This window comes from Syngnathoides biaculeatus, chromosome 13, assembly GCF_019802595.1.
Source record: "Syngnathoides biaculeatus isolate LvHL_M chromosome 13, ASM1980259v1, whole genome shotgun sequence".
Taxonomy (NCBI): Eukaryota; Metazoa; Chordata; class Actinopteri; order Syngnathiformes; family Syngnathidae; genus Syngnathoides; species Syngnathoides biaculeatus.
Window position 1 is genome coordinate 14,539,564 of NC_084652.1, and position 27,329 is coordinate 14,566,892.

The 27,329-nt window shown below is 40.8% G+C and overlaps 1 protein-coding gene across 1 annotated transcript; it reads right to left on the minus strand.

Annotated features, from left to right (window-relative positions):
- Window positions 1-783: 783 nt before the first annotated feature.
- On the minus strand, window positions 784-26,390 carry ccdc39 (coiled-coil domain containing 39). The gene is made up of 40 exons (XM_061839591.1): window positions 26,235-26,390; window positions 24,569-24,688; window positions 24,356-24,502; window positions 24,105-24,263; window positions 23,939-24,031; window positions 23,700-23,828; window positions 23,368-23,559; window positions 22,417-22,520; window positions 22,191-22,323; window positions 20,984-21,178; window positions 20,738-20,905; window positions 20,516-20,653; window positions 19,997-20,205; window positions 19,668-19,797; window positions 19,437-19,596; window positions 18,140-18,246; window positions 16,923-17,084; window positions 16,531-16,610; window positions 14,727-14,813; window positions 14,523-14,578; window positions 12,132-12,247; window positions 11,581-11,700; window positions 10,332-10,478; window positions 10,088-10,246; window positions 9,920-10,012; window positions 9,392-9,520; window positions 8,997-9,188; window positions 8,642-8,745; window positions 8,415-8,547; window positions 6,188-6,382; window positions 5,940-6,104; window positions 5,726-5,863; window positions 4,918-5,126; window positions 3,683-3,815; window positions 3,024-3,183; window positions 2,830-2,936; window positions 2,122-2,262; window positions 1,836-2,015; window positions 1,582-1,670; window positions 784-940 (listed from the first exon to the last, which is right to left on the minus strand). Exons 1-40 carry the CDS (start codon window positions 26,331-26,333, stop codon window positions 784-786), a joined length of 5,535 nt encoding a protein of 1,844 aa, XP_061695575.1. The 5' UTR covers window positions 26,334-26,390.
- Between the last annotated feature and the right edge of the window lie 939 nt (window positions 26,391-27,329).

Here is a 27,329-nt window from a genome sequence, read left to right on the forward strand (position 1 = left end):
TTTTCTTCTTCTGGAAGAAACGTGTGAAAAGGTAACTGTGGCAAATGCTGTTGGAGCAGCTTTGAATCCCTTGAGTTCACCACTTTTCTCAGTGAGCTGCTGGCCCTGCGATTGTTTCACGCCCACGCTTTCGATACACATTCCTGCCATATTACATATTATGGAAACAGTTGATGATGAAGTCTCAAGTTGAAAGTGGTAATACTTTTGACATGTTAATGAAGTGTGTCCAAGAGATGTTTTGTCCATTTGTTCTTGTTGTAGTTCCTCTCAACTCCTGTTGGATCCTTCTCGAGGTTGTTGTAGTTGTCATCTGACCATTATTTTATTATTTTCATAGGTAGGGTCTACACACTCCTGTTAATGTCGGGTTAGGGTTATTATTTCAAAAAAAATGAGCCCAGGCTAAATCATTTCAAGAATGTTCACATCATTAATGTGACTGTGATTAATGATTTATCTCAGTCTCATTTTGTTTGTCCACATTAAAAAAAATGCCATTTCAACAGGAGTTTCTCGACTTTTTATATCTACTGTTGTTTGCATAAGGTATAGCTTCGATATTAAGGAAATGCTAAAGAGTCTTAAGTATAGAGCATTCCCCATCCGTCCGTCAAGTTTTTGGGAAACAGGTTAAAATATTTTTACGTAGGCCTTCTGACATAAAAACACAACCAAGAAACAAATTGCAAGGACAACATAATCTCATTAGCGCAGTGCTATTATTATTCCTAGAACGAACTCTACTGTGTTGGTGAAACATTTTGTAAGAATAGGATCATGCTATGGACTCTTTATGCGACTCATGGCTGAGCTGGAGCCTCTGCTGGCTGAAAGAGGAGGTGAAGGAACAGTTATATCTAGACTCAGGGCCACAGTCTTCAGTAGAGGGGACTGAGGTGCAGAGGTTTCCCGTCTACTGGCTGAGGAAGCTGAAGACCTGCCAGGTGGAGAACAATACATTTTTGATTGAGTGAACATTTATTTCAAATATGCTATATCAACGTGATACCATCCTGAATTTGTCTCCCCAAGCAGGAGTATGAAGAAGTGAGACTTTCATAATGGTAAAGTGAATAAATCCAAGGCTTTTTTTAGCCCCAGTTGAAAAACTACAGTCTTTCACATTGAGCTTTTTTCTGATACATTCCCCTCTCAGAAAGTGCTTTCTTGACTTCACAAAGTTGTTTAAATTCTCTTCCCTCATTTTGCATCTTTACTCCATCATCTTCAACTCCTGCAGCTCAACTTGTCAATCAGCCCCACTTTATGACAGACAGATGTGATGTTGGCCCCAGGTGGGAGTGTGTTCCTATGTAAAACCACCTGGATTCAGGTCTAGGTGGAGGATAAGTGCAGCTCATTGAACACCCCTCATGTACAACTTTTAACGAGAGTCTATGGGTGAAGACCCCGGGCCAGAACCATCACTAATCAGACAATACAAAAGAACAAAACATCTTTACTTTCCTGGAAATGCTTACTCTTGGATTTTATTGCAACTTAATGAAGTGTCAGGTGAGCATAAATCAGCATTAAGAGTTACTGTGCATTTAGAGCCCAAGGGTGAGTGCGTCATACCTGGAGGAGGTAGAGATGCGGGCTGAGTTGGTCTTACAGCTTCGGTGGCTGCTGGGAGTGGAGGGAGGAGACGGAAAAGACAAGCTGGTCTGAGAGAGAGGAAGAAATTTTAAACAAAAGAGCAATTTAAACATTTGTATTTACCACAACTATTAAACGATTTCAATTTGCATTAATTGCACGAATGTATCCATCACATACAGTAAATTCCTGTTGGTTCAAGTTGAAGCTTCATGTGTTCTCTCATTGTTTACCTGGAGGAAGTAGCTCTCCAAGACTGATCTGAGGTCAGGCCTGCCCTTGGTGACATCATTGAGCATCTTGTTGATATTCTTGTTGAAGTCCTTTAACTGTTTGAGCCTGATGTCCTTCTCCTCAAAAGTCTCTGCCTTGGTGTTTCTTGAGAACCGGATCTTTTGGGTTAATTTAGAGCACTGGGAATGGGAAGACAAACGTTGAAAATATACGTTAAAGAGCTCTTCCAAAATGATGAAATGACTCATCATTTCAAATGACTCAAATGACTACGTAACAACACACATGTTTTAAGGCTCTGTTAATTTTTTCCTGCTGAGAAGCAACCTCACGATTCAGTCTGCTGATGAGGGACTGCGTGTGATCGATCTTTTGGTTTTCCGCCTGCTTGGCCTGCAGGACACTATCTAAGACATTGTTCAGTTCCTGAACAAAAGCATAAAGGTAAAAAGCACAACAGTGAGTTCCTTGGATGACTCAATTAGATTAACAGAAAAAAGTTGAATACAAATACAGCGAACAAGTAGTTAACAAGTCAACTTAATTACATGGAACAATAAATCAGAATGAAAAGAAAGTCCAGGAATAATTAGAGAACTCCTAATATGCAGAAAATGTTCTTGAATTGTATAAAGACAAGAAACAATGACATACATATTCAACTTTTCATGGTATAGCCTAAACGACATTACAACAAAAATGTTCTTGGGCTGCTCTTTACTCTTAGTGATAAATTATAATTATCATCTCTTGTTGAATTAAAAAAAAAAGACTAGTGACTATAACACATTGCTGATTTAAGACCATCAGGTCCTCTAATACAGAACCTGGTTGAGTTTTTCTTTGTTTTTTTTCAATGTTGTGAATACCCGATTCATTTCCCTCACAGGCCCACTTGGTGGCTAGCGTAAATGACTTAGCTGAAATAAGAACAAGGAAATGATGACGACGAAGAGTCCAGTGAGTGGACGCTGCATGATTCACAGCAATGACCTGTTGCTCTTGCTGAAGCTCTCTGACTTGTCTTCTCTTGTATTTAAGTGTGTCTTCAACCAAACGCAACTGCTCTTCCATCTTGATTTTTTCCTGGTATTCTGCACCTGACAAAACAAGAATAAGTCGTGGAAAGAAGAAACAAAAACATTTGTGCAAGTCCTTCATAGTCACTGAGAAGAATGCTGACGTACTGGATTCTTTTGCTTTGTTTACTGATGTGTGGAATCGTGAATTGCTGATATTGAATAACAGAGTTGTGTTCTCCAGAGCTTTATTTTCCTCCTCAGCCTTGCTGATTTTGGCAGTTAGACACTCTCCCTGCTGTATGAGTTCTGCTCTCTCTAGCGCTGCCTTGTGGGGAAAAAAAAAAAAAAAACATGTCGTTGGTGTTGGTACACGCCACACCAATCTTTCCCAACTTTGGGCCAAGATACATAGTTCACATAATCTCATGGCACACCGCCACACAAAAATCACAAAAGGTATACACACTATTTATTGAAATAATGAGGATCTTGTCTCAGTTTACTCAAAGATATACTCAGTCAGTGTGAAATGGCGTTTAATTGAGTACAATGCTTTTATTGTGTTATATGAATGGGAAATAGCTGATTACAGAAGTTAAATGTATCTTCTGTCATCTGGTGGAAGAGCATTTAATAGCTTTTCCTATCACTATACATAGCTAGAATAGCTAGATAGAGGAAATTACAACTTTTTGTATAAATACATTTTCTGACCTGTTAGTTGGAGTTGGAAAATTTCTCATTGTACAGTGATGTGTTAGGACAGTGGTTGGGAAAGACTGGTACGCAATAAATATTTCCAGTGGTGTTTGGGGTCTTCTCACCTTGGTAATGTACTGTGCTTGACACTTTACTGCATCCTCGTCATCCCCTCCAGGGGCTCCCATTGAGAATGTTACCACTTCGAAATGTTTCTTCATGACGTCGATCTTGGAAAACTTTGCATTGAGTTCAGCACTGAGAATGAACCATTTTCAAATTAACCAACCGGAACAAGACCTCTGTATACTATACTGGATCATATTGATTGGACAGAGATGGGTAAAGTCTTTGCCCTCAAGTCCCAAGTCAAGACATGCAGGTTCTGAATCAAGACCCACTCTTTGAGTTTCAACTTCTTTTGAGTCGTTATCTCAACAAAATAAAATATATTTTAATATACTTTTTTAATGTTGATATATAATTAATATATATGTAGCGTCACTGATGGTGTAGTGGTACACACGCCTGACTTTGGTGGGGGCAACATGGGTTCGCTTCCTTGCGACTGACTGGTGACCAGTTCAGGGTCTAGCCTACTTTCATCCCAAGCTCCCTGGGATATGATGATATAAGATGATATAAGAGCATTATATCATCATCTATAACATTTTCCTGTGGTAAAACAGTAATTAGAACACATACAACTAGAAAGCTCAGCTGGGCTGCGGGTTCCTCAGTGCTTTGCTCAAAGTGGCAAGTCTTTTCAAGTCAATGGGTTTAAGTCCATGTGAAGTCACAAGTCATTACTGTTGAAATCCAAGTCAAGTTGCAAGTCTTTTATCAGAATTGTCAAGTTGAGTCTAAAGTTATCAAATTCACGACTCGAGTCCAAGTCATGTGACATGAATCCACACCTCTGATGCTGGACATAGCAGGGGTGGAGGACTCAAGTCACATGACTTGACAAGTCACTGGTTTGAGAAACATTGACTTGATTTAAGATTTGCTAACCCAATTAATAACTTGATTTAAAATTTGGTGAGAACTTGCCCTGATTTGCTTGATTTTGCTTGACAGTCATAATGGTCTTGCTTGAAACTTGAAGGCTAAGACTTGAGACATACTGTAAAAGTCAGTTTCTTTCAGCTTGTCCCAGCTATGTTTGGCACAATTTTTTACGCCGGATGCCCTTCCTGACACAACCCTTCTCAGGGAGTGGAGGCCCCCAGTGGGATCCAAACCCACAACCCCTGGTTAACCAAACCAGTGCTCTTAACCATTGAGCTACAGGGTCTCTACTTGAGACATACTGTATCTCTGATATATACGATACAATTATGACAGTCAATGTTCAAACCTGATTCTCTGTCTCTCCTGCTCTGTAGTCTTCAGTTCCTGGCTGAGCATTTGACTGTAGACTCTGATTTCCTCTTGCCTCTCCTGAATGGCTTTCTTCACATTCAGTTGCCTTTTCTCCAAGGACACTACGCCGTTGGCTTTGTCAAACAGAAGATCCCTCTTACGCTTGACCTCCAGCTTGAAGATATTCTGCTCCACGAGCTGTTCCTGATCAGGAGCAACAGAGTGCTTGGCGAGGGGCGTCACTTCAAGATCCACCATGGATCGAATTGTGGGAAATCCCTCTCTCAAACAGACTTGGTCATGTCTATAATTAGTAATTACATGTACAGTACTCACAAAAAGATTGGGATAGTTGGCTTATGGGTGAAATTTAACTTCTTTAAACTTTGTTCAGTGCTTCAGTACTTTCTGCTATTCACTAACAAGGAGCCAAATGGATATATAGTACATGAACTGACCTTTACATTTTCAAGTCCACTTCCATGCCTTTCTGTGACTCTTCCAGACTCTCTGTCGTATCTTGCTGATGACACTTTGTGATACTCTATGCTCAGTGACCGAATATCCCAATTTGTTTTGTGAGTAGTGTACTGTAAACTACAGAGCCCCTAAAGGGACATGGAAGGGGGGGGGGGGGAGAAATCTAATTTCTCGTTCTAATGAGAAAGTTTCTTGTTAGAATGAGAAACAACTTTCTTTTTTTCCCCATGTCCCTTTAGGGGGTGTCAAATTAACAAATATCGATACATAGCGAGCAATAATTTCTTCAGGTGTAAAATCAAATATCTTAAATAACATGTTACCTGTTTGTGGAGGCCAAGTTTCTTAAGCTCTTTTTCATTATTATTATTGATGAGCTTCAACTCATCAACTTTGTTGTATAGCGCTTCTTTCTCTGCTACTGACCTCTCATTCTCTTTCCTCAAATAGCGAATATCACTCTGTGAGAGATAAAATACAGAATGAGCAGGAAATATTAGTCAAGATGAGTGAATCCTACTGTCCCCAGGCTGAGACCTCGGACTCTTTGATTCTGTTGATAATTGTGCTAGATGTCTTCATCCTCTCATCAAGGGCTTTGCTCAGATCGCTGATCTTAATTTCTAACGCTTGCTTTTCATCTGAGTCATCAAGACCTTTCAGTCGTGCAAGCTTCTTCTCCAAAAAGATGATCTGGAGGTCCTAGAACGCAAGTGTGTGAAAGAAAGATGCGTGAGAAAGCAGTAGCACAAATCCAGTTTTAATTATTGCTTTAGTTTGTATACTTTTTCACTCTTAATAATCTGCTGCCTCATCAAATGCTTCTCCTGCTTCCTGAGCTCACGTTCCAGACTGGTGATGATAGACTTGCTCCGCAACTCTTGGGCCAAAGAGTCCTTCTCCATTCTCTTGAGGTTGTCAACATGCTGTCTACATCGGAAGAGCTCCTCTCTGCATTCACGCAGTTGGAGATCCAACTCCTTATTTAAAAAACAAAAAATAAAAATGAAAAAACATTCCCCACCATCCAATGTGATTAATGTATTGATGTCCAAAGAGAAAGATATTAATAATAATAATAACTGAATATTGCATCCATCCATCCATTGTCCATGAGCCTATTAGCCAAACAAAGCCAAGATAGTCAGGCATGAAAAATGAGCTACAGATGAGTTTCTGATGTGATTTTATCACTTAGTCTGGTGCCACCTCAAAGGAAGTCAAGCTCTAACACAAATGACCACTGTGATTAGCTAATGTGTGAAAAGCGTTGGGTCTTGGGATTCTCGTGTCAATTGACAGGTTTCGCTCTCGAAAACAAAGAACAATGAGGAAACGCTTTAATAGGGTTTACTGGGGCTCTAAGTCCCGATTTGCTATTTATGTTGACAGTAACAAATTCCTTGCAAATCAGACTGAAACCATCATGTGAACAAATAGTAGTCAAGCAAGTGAAAGATTCAATTTGATTAATTAAACAACTGTCGCTTGAATTGTAAAGCGAGTGTGTTGGTGCCTCCTGTGCCTGCCACTTCTCCCTGAGAGAAACTTTTTTCCTTTGGAGTTTAAAATGGCTTACTTTAAAGGTCAAGTGTCATCCCAATAAACATCCTAAAATAGACATTGTAATGAAAAATACATGTAACATTATTCACTTCTATGTCTATACAAAAAAATAAATGTGAGAGGAGAGCCCGTCATCCATGCACAAATTTGCAGAAGTGTCATTCTACGACATCCAAGTGGTCGCCATATTGGCTGCATCGCCCGTCCGTGACGTCACCCGGACATTCGTCAATGAAAACACTCGGTGCACCCTACTATGGGAAACGAGCAGGCCCCTTCTCACACAGAACACCACACAATCGAGTGAAGTTACCGGGGCAATATTACACTATTGTTTCGAGCCATAGTCAGGTGATATGCGATCACGGCCAAACAGCCTCCCGTCATATCCACTTCCGCGGCTGCCATGAGCCGTAAGGCTCATTTTCGGCGCCGAGGTGGCTTATCACGGAGCCGGGCCGTGCTGCTTTAAGGGGTTGGTCACAGCCGCCGCAATACGTGATGAACTGCATTGTTGTCGCACGCAGCTTAGTGAGGAATTCTCTTCAGAGCCGCCGCCGTCCACAAGCCTGACGCGGCACCTCAGCCAGTGTGGCTCATTTCCGGCGCCGTGGTGGCTTATAATGTAGCCGAGCTGTGCTGCTTTAGGGGGTTGTTCATAGCCACCGATTACGTGGTCCGCCCCAAACTATTCTTTTTTTTTTCGTAGCTGTATACACACCTATCTGTCATTTGGAACCCACAAAGCTCACGTCCTTTGCACCCGTGCAATCAATTTTTCACAACGAACCGGGTCTCTTGCAAACTTATGAAGGGTAAATCCATCCTGCTAAGTGTTCAAACAATGTCCAGCAATGCAACGAGCCGGCATTCTGACTAACACGAAGGAACAACAAACTACCTTCCCGGAGGTAAAACTAATGGAAACAAACGAGTCCACTTGGGGGCGCCTCTGTCCTTTGCATCACTTCCTGCGTCTTCTTGAAAACAAATCCCTCAAGAGGATTTTCATGGCGGGAGTTACAAAAAGCTGTATACGTCAAAAACATGTTTTGTAGTGAAAAAAAGGCATAGGTCCATGTCGGCTGCCGTTTTTCATTAATAACATACTAAAAATCATGCATTTCATGACAGTGGAACTTTAACCAGGATCCTAAACCCTACCACGACCAGAACGCAAGTTGGTTTTGTGTGTGTCTGTGGTGTAAATACACGCTGCCTTGGACCAGCTGCCTCATCTCTAGCTGGCAACTGCAGATGAGATAAATTCTGATAAGTCGAACTCAATTTTCTGATGAAATGGTCATTACAAACTAATTGAACTGTAAATTCTAATGTCTATACCCACAACATGCAGGTATAGGTTGCTGATAATACTGCACTGGCAAGCTAATAATAATACTACAGAATGTAATACTCGTAAGTTGGAAGTGGTTGAGTCCTCACCTTAATGGTCTGTTCCTCATCTGTGAGGAACTGTTCCATTTGGGCAGCTTTCTCCTTCTCACTGAGGGCATTCTGCGTCACAGCTTTCCGCTTCTCTTCGAGGGCAACATTTTGGGCCGAGGTTTGCTTCAGTCTAAATTCAGGCATTTACAAACAACTTGTTTGCCCAAGCAAAACAATGTCTGCCATTTACAGCTTTGACAAATAACAGTGAAAATGTGGCTGACTTGACATTGCTTTTCTGGATTTCCTCCTTGAGCCCGGAGATGTGGGACTTCATCGACTCCACAGTGGAGGTTGTTCTATCCATTGAGGTTTTACAACTTTTGAGCTGCAGACACAAGTTAAACAAATCAAGGACACGATCACTTTAGCTTGAGTGCAGTGAACCCTCGTCTATTTGCAGTTCGGCATCTACATGTTCAGGAATTTTGGGAACCTTTGGCTACTCAGGCTGTAACCCCTTATAATTGAAAAAGGTGTTTTGCCACCATCTCTTGGCAATTAAAGGCAAGTACAAACCTTTTGTATTGGTCAACAACAACATTTGCAATCTGTAATTGTAATTGCTCAGATTTTCACCTCATCCTGCATTTCCATGTAATTCTTCTCATGCGCCTTCAATTCTTGCCGTAGTTTTGCCGCCTCACGATGGACTGACGTCAATTTCCTCCCTTTTTGCTTGTTGTCATTCATCTGAGAGTCGTGCAAGTGCTTCATTTCTGTCAAGGAGTCATTCCTTTCCCTGATGATTTGGTTGGTTTCTGCAAGTTTCTAGAATGACAAATGGACTCGTCAGGGTTTTTTTTTTTTAGGTCGAATTAAGTCAGCTGCGATGCCATCCTGATCATCTGAAGATGGGAAATTCAGGCCTCTTTTCTATCCCAACTTACGCAGATTTGGCCGCCTCTAAATATTATGTCGGAAAACCCCTGACAGTGTTCACATTGTGTTGGTAACATTGCGTGTTTGGATACCAGAGCCCACTGTTGTATATCAGCATCTCTTTGCTTCATCTGTTGGATGGTGTTTTCCCACTGGTGGATGATCCGCTCTGTTTCCTTGTGAGCCTGCTGCAAATTCTCTGCCATCTTGTCTAAAGCAATCTGTGTGCAAAATGGAAAATGTTTAATTTTAGATGGGTTTTTTTTTTTTTTTTTTGACAATTGCGTATTTTCTATCCTTTGTTATATGAGGTATACATAAGAGTATGAGATGGTATACTATGAGGATGAGGTACATGGCTTAACATAATCATCAATCTACCCGACAAATGTGGGTGAATTTCAACATCTGCAGGTAACAGCCCTAATTTGACTGACCACTTTCGTAGATTGTAAAAAGTTATTTTGGGGGGGCTGTGTGTGAGCTTTGAATTTTTTTTTTTTAATGTGTAAGAACCACCTGTCCACTGTTGAGGATGCTTTTTGTGAAAATGTAACTGCCGCAACAGTCACTTACAGAAGAGCCATGCAAGAATCTGCCATAGAATTGGTTCGTTTTACCTGCGCAGATAAATTCTCTGTCATTTCCATGTCAAGGGCTTTGCGCTTTTTCTTGGCCTCCAGCGTCGTCCTCTCAATGGCCAAAGTGAGTGACTGCAGGACAGACCGTCATGCTTTTACAATGCTTTTCAGGACCTTCAAACTATCCATACACGCTTGCATCATTACCTTAATCCTCTGCTCATCCTGCTGCGAATACTTGATGATAGCCATCACGTCGTCGTCTTTTCGTGCTGACTCATCCAAGAAAGAATCCATGGCCTGCTGGTCCCAGTCCATCTGGATGCGAAAGTGCTCCAGCTTCTGTTTCACCTTGAAAATGTCGCTCTGATAATGTGAGCAAAGGTTGATGCATGAATCTCTGCGGCATCTGTGATTTCCTATTAAAATAAAAGTTTGCAAGGTTATGGACCTCCAGGAAATTTTTCCTCTCAGCCAAAGATCGAAGCTCCTTCTCCATCTGAGCGTTCTCCTGCGTCAGATGGCCGATTTCTCTCTGTGCGATGGCAGTGAGGTGCTTCTCCAATTCGGCTTCTCTGTCTTTGGCCTGGCACAGAGCCTTTGCACAACAACCACACAGTTTATTTGCTCGTGCCTTGAGATAGGAGTTTCATTTGTGCCGTGACAATGCTCACGGCTCAAGGTACACGTACCTCAAATCGCCTTTCCCATTGAAATGAATGAAAATGCCATTCATTTGTTCCAGCCTCCTCCTCAAAAGTTATTTTAATAAGTTAAAATAGCACCATATACTTTGATTTTGTAACACAATAGGAAAAGCATGCAGTATTGACATAATTTAATGTAATATATACAATTAAATATTTATTAACAACTATTTTGCTTCACGTCAATGGCTATGGTGTTGCTCCTTCTGGTACATGCACCTCGGGTACCTGGGGGAAGAAAAATCTCCCGGCACACCACCAAACTAAAATGTCAACAAAAACCGATACACAGTGGTGCATTGAGATACATATTTAATTGGTCCCATGATCATGCTTGTAACTCAAAACACTTGCATCTCAAGTCATCTTCCCCAATTGAAATGAATGAATACATTTGGGGGAAAAAAACATTTTTACAACATTTGGGACACAAAGAATTAAACATTTTCCGCTACATTTGTTGCTTCAATTCAAAAGACACTGTGGAGGTTACTTTCGGCTTGTCCCTTTCGGGGTCGCCACAGCGTGTCATCTCAGATGTACGCACATATATGTTTGGCACAGTTTTTACGCCGGATGCCCTTCCTGACGCAACCCTTCTCAGGGAGTGGAGGCCCCAGTGGGATACGAACCCACAACCCCTGGTTTACCAAACCAGTGCTCTCACCACTGAGCTACGGGGCCTCTCACTCAAAAGACACTGTGCTGTTTTTAAATTTTAAAAGGGAGTGGCGATAAAAAGCTTCAATCCTCTTTTTTGATGATTTGTAACGAATTAACTAACATGGTGCTCATATTGAAGTGAGTTGTGTTTTTTGTCACCTTCCAATGTATCCCAAATCTTATCTCGTAAGTTGAATTAAAAATAAATATATCAAGCAAATGGCACTTTTGAGTATTGAAAATTTCATATATACTGCATTGCTCATATTTCAAGGCATCACTGTACCTTAACTTGACATTGCACTCTCTGCCATATGGGAAAGAAAATACCTCCATATTTTCCAGCTCTGCTTTGACATGTTTCAAGAATTGTGTTGCCAGTTGCTTTTGATCTTTGCGACCCTCTCGCTTGCTTTTCAAATGCGAGAGTTCTTTCCTTTTCTTGATAATCTGCGTGGATGTAATTAGATGAAAGAAACAATGTGAAAGATGTACCAGATGTTACAAGGAATGTCACATTGCAAATAACAAGTATGTTTTCCCTCTTAAAAATCTAAATAATCTATTATAAATTATGATTGAGTTTTATTCGTGGTTGTGAGCACGTTTATCCTATAATAAGAAATACCATCTCTTTGGGTGTTTGGCAGTATAAATACAACCATACCTACTTTCAGGACAGTTTAAAGAAATTTTTGCAGATGTTCTCATTCTATTGGCACATATATTTGCTTAAATTAAATATAGTAATAAATCCCCATTTTATTACTTTTTTTAAAAGATGAAATGTAGAGGAGAAATAAAGTACGTTATTCTTGTCCCGAATTTCAAATCAAACATCGTATACTGAGTGATGTATTCAAGAAAAAAAATATTCTCACCTCTTCTATTAACGCCTTGTTTTCAGCATTAGGCCCGGGAACTGAGTAACAGTCCTCCCAGCCAAAATCTGGGAAAACTGCCATGGCAGCACTTAACATTATACGTCCAAAGTCTCCTTAAGTGCCAAGTCGAAATTGAGTTTGAAAGTTGTTTTTTTTTTTTAAGCTGCGTTACAACCAGTGGCTTCTCACTGTAAACTGGGAGGACTGGTGTTTGTTGTCAGTCGCTCCTAGCAACCATTCAGGTTTTTTTTAAAGGAGCCCCGGGAGGAGGCAGCAAGCAGCCAAGCTTAAGCCCTCTCACACAGCAGAGCACAGACAAAATGATAAAAAATGGCAAAATTGTCATTAGGGGGAAAAAAGCAACAAAATCAAAATCTGTCAATGGAAAAAACTTTCAGAAACTCCCAAGACGACAGCTGTTCAATGCATTGTTGCTTTATTTGTAAAATGAGCTAGGGTTAAAAAAAAAAAAAAAAAGTTAAGAGTATCAGGTTTCGCCACTTGTGCAATAGGCAACTGCCATGACGGGAAAAAAAATGTCAAAATTCTATTTCCCCAAGCGGCATTGTGGATTCAGCTGGAAAGCGGTGGCCTCAGTTCTGAGGTCCTGGGTTCGATCCCGGACCCGCCTGTGTGGAGTTTGCATGTTCTCCCCGTGCCTGCGTGGGTTTCCTCCGGGCACTCCGGTTTCCTCCCACATCCCAAAAACATGCAACATTAATTGGACACTCTCAATTGCCCCAAGGCGTGATTGTGAGTGCGGCTGTTTGTCTGTATGTGCCCTGCGATTGTCTGGCAACCAGTTCAGGGTGTACCCCGCCTCTTGCCCCTTGACAGCTAGGATAGGCTCCAGCACTCCCTGCAACCCTCGTGAGGATAAGCGCCAAAGAAAATGGATGGATGGATGAATTAAGTTGAGGTGAAGCGTGAGCTCATATATCTGGATCAGAGGCACAATCTGTGAGCGCGTCCTTAGGATGCCAACGGAAAATTTAAAGTTTTCAATTAATCTAATATCCATGTAATCTGGGAGAACACTTCTGTATCAAAAGGGAAAATTTGAGTTACAAAAATACTTCCGGGTGGCACAGTGGATCAGTTGGAAAGCATTGGCTTCACAGTTGTGAGGTCCCAGGTTCAATGGCAGACCCACCTGTGTGGAATTTGCACGTTCTCCCCGTGCCTGCGTGGGTTTTCTCCGGGCACTCTGGTTTAATTGGACACTCTAAATTGCTTCGAGGTGTGATTGTGAGTGCGGCTGTTGTCTGTCTCTGTGTCCTGTGATTGGCCGGCAACCAGTTCAGGGTGTACCCCGCTTCATGCCCGTTGAGCTGGGATAGGCTCCAGCACTCCCCGCGACCCTTGTGAGGATAAGTGACTAAGAAACTGGCTGGATGGATAGGATTTCCCCACTTAATGTTCTATATTCCAATTAACCCCATAAAATTTCAGTCAATTAAACTGGATTAATGGATGGGGTTCAATTGAAGGCTTGAGAATCCATGTGTGTGTGTGTGGGGGGGGGGGGGGGGGAGGAAGGGGTCAACTACCTGGAACTTTTTCTACAAAATCCAAGAAAAACAATGTATCACCAGATAAATAAATTGTGGTAATTTCAAGTGAATGCTGAAGAGCTGATGTGAAATTTTAGGAATGTGAAAATGATTGATATCACTTTGAAGTACTTTTTGTGGGCTCATCAAAATGGCAGTCACCATGAAAATGGAACACAATGGAGCTCTCATTTCTCACATTAAGTAGTCCAATTTTTGCAGCACAATGTGTTTCCTTTCATCTTATGTTTTTTCTTCATTGGATGCCTGAGTTTAGCATCTAGCAAATACTCCTCTGCAAACTACGAAAACATTTTTTACATAGTTTTATTGCCCACATTATTTGATAGGAGTCATTTTGATCTTGTATATTCTATTTTCTAAAGCATATTGATCACTTTACACATATCCCTTAAATGACTGCCCACTCCATGATAATGGCGTAACTCGCTCTTTGAAAAAAAAAAAAATATTTTCAATGACATTATGACTAGGAGTTTGATGTTATCCAATCGAGGCTGAAAAGCTGAACAGTTGCAGTGTAAATATTTACACTTTTGTTCAAATGAGTTTCATCATATTTTATTATTATTTTATTATAACCTTGAAAAGTCTGAATATACAGAATTTTGTGGAAGGACAAAAAGTGGATCCAAAATATGGACCTGAATATGTGAGGATGTTCTTCAGTATTCACACAAAATACTTGTTGTAGAAGGAAAGTTTTCACTTTGCTTCAAACAGAACTGCATTATGATGCATTCATCAGTCTTATATTTTTTTTAATTCAGGACTCCCCCTGGAGTTGTAAACTGTAATTTACTAGTTAATTTACTTGAGTGCCACATAGGAACATACATTAAAAAGTGTCCTGGCTGGTCCCGCACAATTCTAAATAACCAAAATCAAGTTGCGTATTCAGTCGTGTGCAAGGAATAGCAATCATCCAGTACAGTACGGCACACAGTCGCAAGGATAGCGGGTCAGGGGTTTGACTCCTGACCATCCAAAAGTCATGACAAGGCAAAAAAATTTTTACGGCAGATCCTGGCCCAGAATCACAGTCTTCACAGTGGGGTCCGGATCTTCAGAGGGCTTGCAGCTACTGGCTGAGAATGCAGCACACCTGGTGGGGAGAGGGAAGAATGTACAGTACAGTAATTCAATGCAGAGCTGCAGCACGCTTGAAACAACGTACGGTATATTTAAATGGCGGTACCCAGTGTTGGGAAGGTTATTTTGGTTATGGTAACAAGTTACTCTGTTGAAAATTCAAATGTAAGAGTAATTTGTATTACTTTCTCAAACTAATGGAAAGAATCACATTTGATTACATTTGGATTGTTTTTCTAAATCTCGAATGAATTAATCAACAGAAGCCATGTATGTTTTTTGCTTAAAAAAGATAAATAGCATACATCCTTATTTTAGAATTAACCGTAAATGTGTTCTTTACACTTATAACAAATGCGCACAATTTAGCATGTAACATGGTAGAAATGTACAGAGCCCCTAATGGGACATTGAAAAAATAAAAACTGGTTTCCCATTGGAATGAGTAACTTACTCATTGTAATGAGTAACTTTGTCATTGTAATGAGTAAGTTACTCATTAATTAAATTACTCAATGAATAAGTTACTCATTACAATGAGTAAGTTAATCATTACAATGAGTGTCGAAAAACAGTTACCGATTACCTGCTAGCGGTAGCTTCCTGCGTTCAGGTAGTTGTAGCTTATTTACCTGCTAGCGGTAGCTTCCTGAATCAGGAATAAGGGGCTTTTATACATGCACACATTACGATGAGAAACCAGTTAGGTTTTTTTTTTTCAATGTCCCTTTAGGGGCTCCGTTGTTCGAATTTTTTTATTTTTTTTACACCGTTCAGACGTGACAGAATCTAACATTTTTAAACTCTCAGACAAACTATAAGATGGCACCACAAGGTATCGCTTTGAAGTCTTATTTGGAAAAACATGTCATGTCTGAGACTACAGCAAAATAGCACATGACCAGAAAGAGCCAATCACAAGTGCGGGCTTCAGAAGAAGGAATAAAGCGGCTACTTTTCAAACTGTCAACATGAACATTTCCAAAAGAAATCTGATGACAAATTTTCAGACATAATAATATAACTAGATTTACATACACTTTGTAATTTAATTATATAATTTCATTGCATGTAATTCATTACTCCGCAACACTGGTGGTACTTTGACTTATGATTTGGCATGTCATTATCTAAGCCGCTTATCCTCACAAGGGTTCCGGGGAAGATGGAGTCTATCCCGGCCAGCTTCGGGCAGGCGTGTGTACCTCTATGCCATCAGCGACAGTGACTTATGATGTTAACTTGTTTTATGCTTAAGCTCACAACAAAATCTCTCTGTATTGTATAAAAATATAAAAGAGAATGTAAATTAAAATAAATAAATGAGAAAATACTTTCTACATGCTGTGTGCTTTAAGGGGCGTGGTCTAATCCATAATATCAAGAATTAGAGTCCGGTTAATCTGTGTGTGAACGTTTGGGTATGAGCTGTGGTCTACAACAGCTCCTTGCAAGTGTTCTCATATTGGCAACTTTGGCTCTGGCTTCATTCCAGTACTCTAATTTCCCCCCACCCCTGGTTACTTCTATCTGTGGCGTATATTTGTAGATCAAAAGTAACTTCAATTTTTGCCCAAAATGGCTCGTAACTAAAAAAAAAAAAAATAATCATAATACTAATAAAATAAATCAAAAGTTGGGACACTCATAAGTCAAGGTACCACTGTGTTTGAAATAAAAAAAAGATATGCGTTTGACCCAACATAACACAAAAGATTGCCGTGTTTGACCTGACTGAGGGGGACCTGCTGACCAGGTTAGACCTTCGACTCGTACCAGGGGTAGTAAAAGTGGGAAAAAGCAGATTGGCCTGGAAGAAGCACACGAGCAAACGTTATTACATCTACAGACGATCAAGTATAACTATGAAGATAATCATTAGCTCGTATTGATTTACTCACAAAAGCCAAACACAAAAGCATGTGGATATGCAGGAAATCGTACCGACGGCTATTTCGTGGAAGGGCGTCGCAAGGACGAGCATTATTTGCAGTGAGTCAATCACTCTGATCAATCAATCTAATCAATCTGAATATTTTGCCCATTTAAGTGAAATTGCATTATTTCACACGGAGGTTTGGAATCCCTGATCTTGATCAATTAACTGAGAATGACTCAAAACCTGCTGAAAGTGTTGCTGCAGCGCCGATTTGAGGCGAGGTTTGAACTTGGTGGCGGTGACCAGCATCTCGTCGATGGAATCGTTGAACTCCATCAGCTGCCTGACTTCTTTCTCCAGATCCTGTTTGGCTTGGAGGCGGTTCTTCAAGGCACTGTTAATTTCCTGAGACCAGGTCCAGGTCCAGATCAAAAAGGAGGAATAAGAAAAAAAAGAAAGGAAATGATAGTTAGCTTGTGCTACGATTATGCACTAAACCTGTTCATTGTTTATCATGGTGGCAGAGGCATCCTTATTAGGGGAAAATACACGATATAATAAGACCAAATCAAAAATAGAAATTTTAAAAAGTTGCCTCTGGCACATGCCTTAAACACATTTGAACATTAAAACTCACTTGAACCTATTAAAACATTTTTTTAGACACACTTTTAGCTCCAATTAAACATAACTCAGAAGTTTCTGAGCATTTACTCAGGACTTAAGTAGTTGGGGTTTTTTCTCTTTTTTTTTACTGAGTACTTGCACTTACTCAAGTATTTATTGGTGAAACTACTTTATACTTTTATTAGACTCAAATCGTTGTAACAGTACTCTGGGGCCCACCCACGTATTGAGCGATTTGATATACAGTAATACTGTGCTTGTATAGGTTTTAGAGTTTCCACATGCAGTATATCGCTCTTTATCACATTTATTAAATCATAAAAAGTTTGAACAATAATTAACAAAGAAGAGAGAAAGGCTATGGCCAAGAATAAAAACAAAAATGGGTCAGCTTCGTATCGGTTCAGTAAATTTTGACCTCAACGTGCGCTATTTCATCCACAGGTGCATTATAAATTATGTACAAAATTAAATATTGTTGTAAAACACATATTATGTATACTTTATATATTATATTTGTATGGCTCGATGGTGGTGTGGGTGCCGGCTCTCTCTTACTCGCTTAAAAAAAAAAAAAAAAATTCCAGCTCGTGTGAAAGTTTGTGCATTTTTGATTGGCCGTAATCTATAGCATTACGTTCGGTCATCAAACAATATTTTTAAAATGAAACTTCGTCACGTTACCACACATCCCCTCAAAAGTTATGTTTTCAAAATACACGGCATTGTTGATTAAATCCTACACAAATTCCTCGTGTGTTGTTACACACGTGGCCAATAAAGCTGATTCTGATTCTGATGAGATGAATCTTGACAAACGGGGCTTTTAGTACCTGCAGCTCCTCTCGAAGCTTTTGAGCGAGTTGCCTCTTGGACTCCAATGTCTCCTTGGCTACCTGAAGCTGTTCTTCAAGATGGAACTTTTCCTGGTAATCTGGAGCTGACGTGGAAAAAAACAAATATTGTTCCTTGAGAGACTTGCATGTCAGATGCTACAGTGAAATGAAAGCGCAGAAATATGTTGCTTAAAGGGTAATATTATCAAAGGGTTCTTATACTGCGACGTGACGCGGTTTGTTAGCCAATGTAAGGACGTTTGCGTTGTTTGTTAGCATCAAGCTAAATCGACTTTAAAACAAAGTTGATTGTTCTCAATATTCAAGTTTATTTTGACAGTAAACTTCAAGTGGGAGTGGCATCAAACCATTTGAACCCTTTTTTTTTTTTTTTTTGAAGACTTGCTCACTGCCGCCATTCACACTCGTATGTGAAATTTTTGCTCGCGAGCCAAAGCAAAAACAACGGCCAAACAACAACTCTGATCTCGGGCCACTTGTATCTCAAAGCGGAGTTCCTTGTGGAAGTTGTTTGAATCGGTGGTGAAATGTAAAGGGAGGATTGCATTAAAGTGGTTCAAGATTATCTTTAAAATGGAGAAGTTAACTTTCATTTTGAGGCGAGAACAAGACAAGTTTGAGGGACATTGGGAAAACTGGACAAAATATGCGATGACATGTTACCACATAATGTGAAATCATGTTTATCTTAATTTCGTTCATTGGTTCCACCACTTATTCCTTTTGTTGTTGTCGTTTTTTTTTTCTTAGCGTGTTGTGTCGTGTATTTTTTTTCTTCTTTTTTTTATAACTCATAAGTATTGCATCTTGTCTTGTTGTCAGAACAGATATCACCCAAGGGTTCCGATACCAAGAAAATTGGAAAATTTGAGGTGGTATAATTTATCTTTTTTTCACTACTATAATTATTCTTGTTTTCCCCTTAAGGTTTTTTTTTTTTTTGCTCACTTAGAGTCTCTCAATATTCTCCTATTCTGTCATTTATTCTGTCATTTATATTATTATCCCACTGTTAATGAATATAAATTAATTGTATTTTTTCCTCTCCCTTTTTTTTTCTTTTTTCTTTTTTTCTTTTCTCTTTTCTTTCTCTGTTTGTATATAAAAATGGGGGTGGGGGAATTTAAGATTAAAAAGTGTACAACTTGGGGCAGTGCAAAATGTGAGCAGTTCAGCGTTCACACAACAAATTATGATCACTATAAAAGTGGACAGTAAAATAAAAAGTAAAAAAAGGTTGCAACTGATGAGCGTGGAAGTCATCTTTACTTACTGGCTTCTTTGGCTTTGACGACTGTTGTGTGAAATCCAGTATTACTGATGTGGAACAATAGAGTCGTGTTCTCCAGAGCTTTATTTTCCTGTTCGGCTTTGCGGATTTTGTTATTTAGACACTCTCCTTGCTGCTTGAGTTCTGCCTTCTCCAGCGCAGCCTAGCGGAAAAGAGTCATGTTTTACTGACACGACATCATTTTGAAGTGAATTTAAGTTTTTCAATGATTACCTTAGCGATGTAATGCGCTTGAGACTTCACCGCATCCTCATCATCCTCTTGGGCCGCCATGGTAAAGGTCACGATCTCGTAGTGTTTCTTCGCGGCTTCAATCTTGGACAGCTTTCCATTCAGTTCCATACTAAGGAGGACAATAAATTCAAGGCCAGTTGGAAGTAGCTTGGATATGGTAGACCTCAAGGAGGCACAAATTACCCACACAAAGGGTAACGATCGACATGACCATCATATTTAAAAAAAAAAAAACAAAAAACTGATATACGTTATAGTAAAGTTCTGTTTCAACGGTTCAGTCATTTCTTTTTTTTTTTTTTTGTTACCTGATTTTCTGTCTCTCCTGCTCCGTGGTCCTCAACTGCTGATTGAGCATTTGACTGTAGACTCTGATCTCCTCTTGCCTCTCCTGGATGGCTTTCTTCACGTTCAGTTGTCTTTTCTCCAAGGACAGCACGCTGTTGGCTTTATTGAACAGCAGATCCCTCTTACGCTTGACCTCCAGCTTGGAGATGTTCTGCTCCACGATGTGTTCCTGATGAGGCGTGACGCGGTGAGCAGACACACAATACTGTCCAAAGGTTTCAAGGTCACCCAGAAAATCTCACGTTTTCCGTGATATAGCTTGAGATCACGGGGCTTGATCAGCACACCAAACTGATTTCCATGGTAACAACTTGACTCAGCTACGGCCTGATCTATATCAACTGCAATCCATCCACCGGAAAGTAAAAATCTCCAAATGAGCCGAGATTAGCTATTTTGCATCTCTGGTGTCGCGTAAGCGGGTGTATGAAATTTGCTGCAAGCGAACTTTCGTACTGGTGACCGGAAAATCGGCCCACCTGTTTCTTCAACCGAAGTTTCTTCAGCTCTCTTTCGATATTATTATTGATCAGCTTGACCTCTGCTACTTTGTTGGACAGCTCTTCCTTCTGATCTGCGGAATCCTCCCTCTCTTTCCTCAAATAGCGAATGTCCTCCTGCCACCAAGAAAGGACTACTCAGTATGATGTCATCATTTAAAAAAAAATAGCCATATACTGTAATACTGTGCACTTTCTGACCTCCGACTCCTTGATTTTGATGAGGACCTTACTGGACGTCTTCTTCCTCTCCTCGAGGGATGCCAGCATCTCCGTGATCTTCAACTCCATCCCTATCTTTTCGTCGGAATCACCGACAATACCTTGCAGTCGTGCTAGTTTTTTGTCTAAAATGATCAACTGGGAGTCCTGGTGCAGGCATGGAGCAGATAAAGAATGTTAGATAAGGTACTCAGGGCGGGGTGGATGATTTTAAGCTTTGCTTACCTTTTCATTCATGATCATCATCTGTTTGACTAAATAGTCCTCCTGTTTCCTGAGCTGGTTTTCCAACGCGTTGATGGTGCACCTGCTCCGTAATATATGCGCCATATAATTCTTTTCCTTTTCCCTAAATTCCTCCCCGTGCTGTTTGCAGCGGACGAGGTCCTTGCCACGTTCACGTAGCTGAACTTCCAGCTCCTGGTTCACAAAACAGGACCACATATGACACGGTAAGCAGTCAATAAAGTACGGTCTTGCCTTCTGATACAAGTTAAATTTGTTCCAATACCAGCCTCCTTCACACAAAAAATTAATTTGTAATCTGTTCTTTAATAAGAAAAATAGCACCAGGTGATATTGTACTTAAGAAGTTCTTCCTACATTATTAGCTTAAATTCAATTGACATTGGGCTGCTCCTTCTGGTGCGTGCTTCTTGGCCACCTGGAGGCAGTATAGTACATCCATCCATTTTCTCAGCCGCGTATCCTCACAAGGGTCGCGGGGAGTGCTGGAGCCTATCCCAGCTGTCAACGGGTAGTAGGTGGGGCACATCCTGAACTGGTTGCCAGCCAATCGCAGGGCACACAGAGACAAACAGACACACTTAGAATAATTTAGAGTGTCCAATTAATGTTGCATGTTTTTGGGATAAGGGAGGAAACCGAAGTTCCCACAGAAAACCTACTCAGACACGGGGAGAACATGCTAACTCCACACAGGCAGGTCCGGGATTGAAGCCGGGACCGCAGAACTGTGAGGCCAACGCTTTCCAGCTGATCCACCGTGCCACCCAGTATAGTACAGTGATACAGATAGTGAATATGGGGTCCGTCACTCCTCAGTAAGCGTAATATTTGCCATGCTCAACAGTTAGTCAGTTCGCCCATCTATGGTGCTTTTTATTCTTTGTTGGTGTTCCACTTAACAAACTTGTTACCCGACTGATGCTTTGCGGTAGTTTTAAATACACGAGGCTGCATTCTTTGTTTTGAATGCAAGTAGGTTCACAAGCCAAGTGGATAAGAAAAAGACTTATGCACAAATGGGATAACATGCGATGATGCATGTTAATAGAGATAATGAGTGAAGTGGCTAAAAAGTGACTTAGCAAGATTGTGTGACTTGATGTCACTCTTGACTTGCTTGTATACAAGCTGCGACTCGACTTAATTTTCTTCATTTTTGCCACATTACCCTGGGACCTATTACCTTGATGGCCTGCTCCTCTTCCTTGAGGAAAATTTCCATCTGGGCAGCTCTCTCTTTCTCACTCAGGGCGTTTTCACATTCCGATTTCAGCTTCTCCTCCAGGGCAACATTTTGGGCCCCAGTCTGAATCAGTCTGCAATGGAAAAAAAAAAAAAAAGTCATGATTATCTCACAAAGGCATGAAGCGGGTTCCAGCATCACACTTCGGCAGTTCATTTGGACTGACTTGTCGTTGTTGTTCCGGATGTCTTCCTTGAGCCTGCTTATGTGAGACCTCATCGAGTGCACACTGCTGGTTGTTCTATCCAGTAAAGCTCTGCAAGTTTTCAGCTGCAGACACACAACAATACACACTGTTGATTTATAAAGCTACTAAAAGTTAATTTGTCTTTAAATTTTTTTTTTTTTTTTTTAATCTTAATTCCTTCCCACAGCCCTGACTCCTTTTTTTTTTGTTTTGCTATCGATATGAACTTTTCTGTCCATCAAGCACTGGCCTACATTTACAACCTAAATTGTAACATTTGTTCCATGAAATTGTATTTATTTATTCATTTTAGCAACGACTGTGCCTCGATGTTTTTTCTATTGTTTTTTTTTAAACCAAAGATGTTCTTTGATTTTTATTCTATTTTATTGCATCTTGTGGAGAAGCACACATCATTTCATTGTATGCGCAGCATATAATGACAATAAAGGCTTTTTTATTTTTTGTTTTTATTTATTCCCAGTGATCATTTTTGTAGCTTTTGTCTCGGCTGTACTGCTTCCAGTATGTGAATGTTCGATCTGTTTGGCCCAATCAGATTTTAATCTCTACGTGTTGCCATGTCAAGAAAATCTTCCCAGGACCTTAAGAACAACTAGTTCCGGCTCACATGAACTCCAACTCTTTCTGTTCTCTCTTTCTTATTTCTAATTAGTCCTTTGTCGGCATTTTTTTTAACTGATTGGTTGGTCAGAGCAAAACTGCTCAACGAACAAAATAACCAGCGATTTGCGCACATTAATATATTTGATACTCGGCATCTCTGATGTACGTGGCTCACTGTATTACTCTGCTTTTGTAAAGTATTGATGCTTTCTCTAACTTTGAAGTGTTAAGAGTTGGATGAAGCCAGTGGGGTGAGTCCCAAGTGAAGCCCCAGGTAACAAAAGCAGTGATCTTCCACCTTACCTCATCCTGCATCTCAACGTAATTCCTCTCCTGCTCCTTGAAGTTGAGTCGCAGTTTTGCGGCTCGCTGATTGGCTGTAGCCAGCTTCTTCTCTTTGTCCCTGTTGTCGTTGAACTGGGCCTCCTGCAGGTGCTTCATTTCTGTCAAAGTGCCGTTCCTTTCCCTGATGACCTGGTTGGTGTCTGCAAGTTTCTGGAGTGACGGAGGGACAAGTGGGGTACATGTGGCCGTGTGTTCACCTTGAGTTGCTTGATCATGTCCGGTACGGTAATATCTCCCACTACATCGCGGCCCCGATACTGTGCCAATGTTTCTGTAAAATATTTTATTACCAGAGCACACTGATGCATATCTGCATCTCTTTGCTTCATCTGCTGGATGGTGTTTTCCCATTGGTGGATGATCTGCTCAGTTTCCATGTGAGCCTGCTGCAAATTCTCAGTCGTCTTGTCTAAAGCGATCTGTGAGGGGGGAGAACAAATATTGTACAAATGTTTAACAATCTTCGATCGTACTTTTTCTTCCCATTTCTGTTTTCTGCGTACAGTATTTTTTTGTGTGTGGTCAGTACCTGTGCGGCTAAAGTCTCTGTCATTTCCTTGTCGAGTGCTCTGTGCTTTTTGTTGCCCTCCACTGTTGTCCTCTCAATGGCCAAAGTAAGCGACTGTGGGACAGACATTTTCGTTGAGAAGGATTCAAAAAGGCAAAGCCATCGTTCATACGAGTGCGTCAAACACCTTGATGGTGTGCTCGTCCTGATGTGAGTACTTCATAATGGCCATCATGTCATCATCTTTTCTGGTCGACTCCTCCAAAAAAGAATTCATGGCCTGCTGGTCCCAGTTCATTTGCAGCCGAAATTGCTCCAGCTTGTGTTTCGCCTTCAAAATGTGGTTCTGAGCAAATGGCCAAAAGCTGAATTGTCGTATTTTGCCAGCGTCTCTGTGATGTTTCAAATTTGAGTAAACGAGCTACGACTGCTACTCACCTCAAGAGTTTTTATCTTCTCAGCCAAATATTGAAGATCTTTTTCCATCTTCGTATTTTCCTGCCCCAGACGGCCCTTTTCTCTTTCGGCGATGGCGGTGAGGTGTTTTTCCAGATTTTCCTCTCTGTCTTTGGCTCTACACAGAGCCTTGGCACAACAGTCCGCGTTATTGTCGCGATTTGACATTTTTCCAACTTAGTCACTCAAACCTACCTCTGTGAGTTCCAGCTCCTTTTTTGCATTTCTCAGGCAATCGTCCCCTAATTGTTTTTTTTCTTGATTGGTCTCGCGTTTGTTTTTCAGTTTCAGGAGCTCCCTCTTTATATTACATATCTGTAGGAGCAGAGAGAAAACTTTGCAAAGTACAATTCCCAACAAATTTTACCGGCATGCTTCCTGTTGATCATTTTAGTTACTTTTTACTACTTTAGCTTTGGCACCATTAAAAATTCTGACACAGTATGACTGTGACATATCACACGAGTCGCACATTCATGAAATGATTTTTTTGTCTTCAGAACACAAAGTATATTAGCACAGAACTCAAGTCCTACTTCTTTTAAGAAAAGGTGTGTACTTTCAAAAAAATTTTGGGGAGGATCAAAAAGCACAATACTACAAGAAAAAAAGTTGTCTTTTTGTAATTCATTTGATAAAAATGACTTTCTTTTCTCTTTAAACTTGGTCACTGCTTTTTCTCAAAAAAAAAAACCTTCATTCTAATAACCTTACAACTTCATCCATTTTCTTAGCCGCTGACCCTCACAAGGGTTCGCAGGAGTGCTGGAGCCTATCCCAGCTGTCAACAGGCAGGAGGCAGGGTACACCCTGAACTGGTTGGCAGCCAATCGCAGGGCACATAGAGACAAACAGCCGCACTTACAATCACACTTGGGGACAATTTAGAGTGTCCAATTAATGTTGCATGTTTTTGGGACGTGGTAGGAAACCGGAGTGCCCAAAGAAAACCCACGCAGGCACGGGGAGAACATGCAAACTCCACACAGGCGGGGCCGGGATTGAACCCGGGACCGCAGACCTGTGAGGCCAACGCTTTTACCAATTATTGTTGCATGTTTTTGGGGGTGGCACGGTCACACTTCTGAGGTCCCGGGCTCAATCCGGGACCCGTCTGTGTGGAGTTTGCATGTTCTCCAATTGCCCAGAGAAAACTCAAACCCGGGACCTCAGCACTGTGAGGCCAACACTTTCCAGCTGAGCCACCTTTACAACTCGTTTTCTCTAAAAAAAAGATATATTTGTCGTCATACATTACGACTTTTTGCCCAAAAACAGGCAACTTTTTAAATCCTGTGACACCTATGGGGATAGGCGAAAGGGATTAATTGACATTAAGATTACGATTTTTTTTTTTTATTTGTACAGATAAGGGATCTATCCATCCATTTTCTTCGCATCTTATCCTCACAGGGGTCACGGGGAGTGCTGGGCCCCATCCCAGCTGTCAAAGGGCAGGAGGCGGGGTACACGCCGAACTGGTTGCTAGCCAATCGCAGGACACATAGAGACAAACAGCCGCACTCACAATCACACCGAGGGCCAATTTAGACTTTCCAATTGCTGTTGCGTGTTTTGGGGATGTGGGCAGAAAGTGGAGTGCCCGCAGGAAACCCACACAGGCACGAGGAGAACATGCAAACTCCACACAGGATGGGCCGGGATTGAACCCGAGTCCTCAGAACTGTGAGGCCAACGCGTTACACCTGCTTCACCGTACCACCCATAAGGGATCCATGGATCCAAAATTTTTGTGAACCATTGCTGCATATGCAGTGGATATAAGAATTATGCACACCGTTGTTAAAATGTCGGGGTTGAGTAACATACAGTAAAATAAATAAATCAGGACCATACTCACCTCGTCTATTAAAACCTTGTTTTCATTGTTGAGGACTGGGAGGGCATAATGCTGCTCCCAGCCCATCTCTGACAAAACCTTTGCTGCAAATGCGGCCATGTTTATTTCATGCGGTTTAAGTTTCTAGATTGATCGGGATTTCTTTCGTCGACTCATGTAAACGCAGTTTACGGTTAAACCAAGGTGCGCATTCAAGTGCTTGGAGGAAATTGATTGTACGACATCACGGGTTGTTGTCGTAGTCATTCTCTCTGATGTCATCACAGGGAGGCAACATTTGAAAGGCAATTGTGCGGCGGGAGCTTTATGACATCACTATGCTAGAGGCTCACCTTGCTAAACTACTACTGTTAAACTACATTTCTCGTCACCTAGCAACCGACACACATGGTTGGGTGCAGTAAGATGAGCAAACAAACAAAAAAGTAAAGTGGTAATATCACCAAAGAGGTACTTTTTTCAAAATGTAAACTGCATGTAAAAAGTCTACACACCCCACAGGTATTTGCAATTTAGAAAAACAAGGCCAAAATAAATTATTTCAAAACATTTCCCACCATAAATGGGGCATATCACCTGTACAACCCAAATGATTTTTTTCAAACCTCTCAATAGGGAAAGTTAAATTAAATTCATTAATTCAGATAATGTTTGCCCAAGTGTGCATATCTTATAACTGGGACAATACTCTTCAGAATTAACAACTCACATTTAAATTCATATTAAAAGGAAGTCACCACAGAAGTTCCATCCTTTAAAGTGCCTCCAAAAATCCGCCATATAAAATTCAGCTCTTCTTGTAGACTTTCCTGAATCTTTACCTTCACTTTCGAGTCGAGGCCTGAAGCTTTTTGACCTAACACTGAGTGCCAGTTGGAACTCCACATAACTCAGTTCCAAATATTTTAGAAAACATTTATACTGTTATATGTATGAATGGTGGATAAAGTTTTGGAACGATTTAGGTTGGTCTTTTTAACATCACAAAAACCTGGCATTTGAACAGGGCAGTTCTTCTTTTTCTGATTTATTGGAGGCCCCTGCTGCATAAGGTTACCAATAATAATCATTTTGAAAAAGTCACTGTGATGCAAT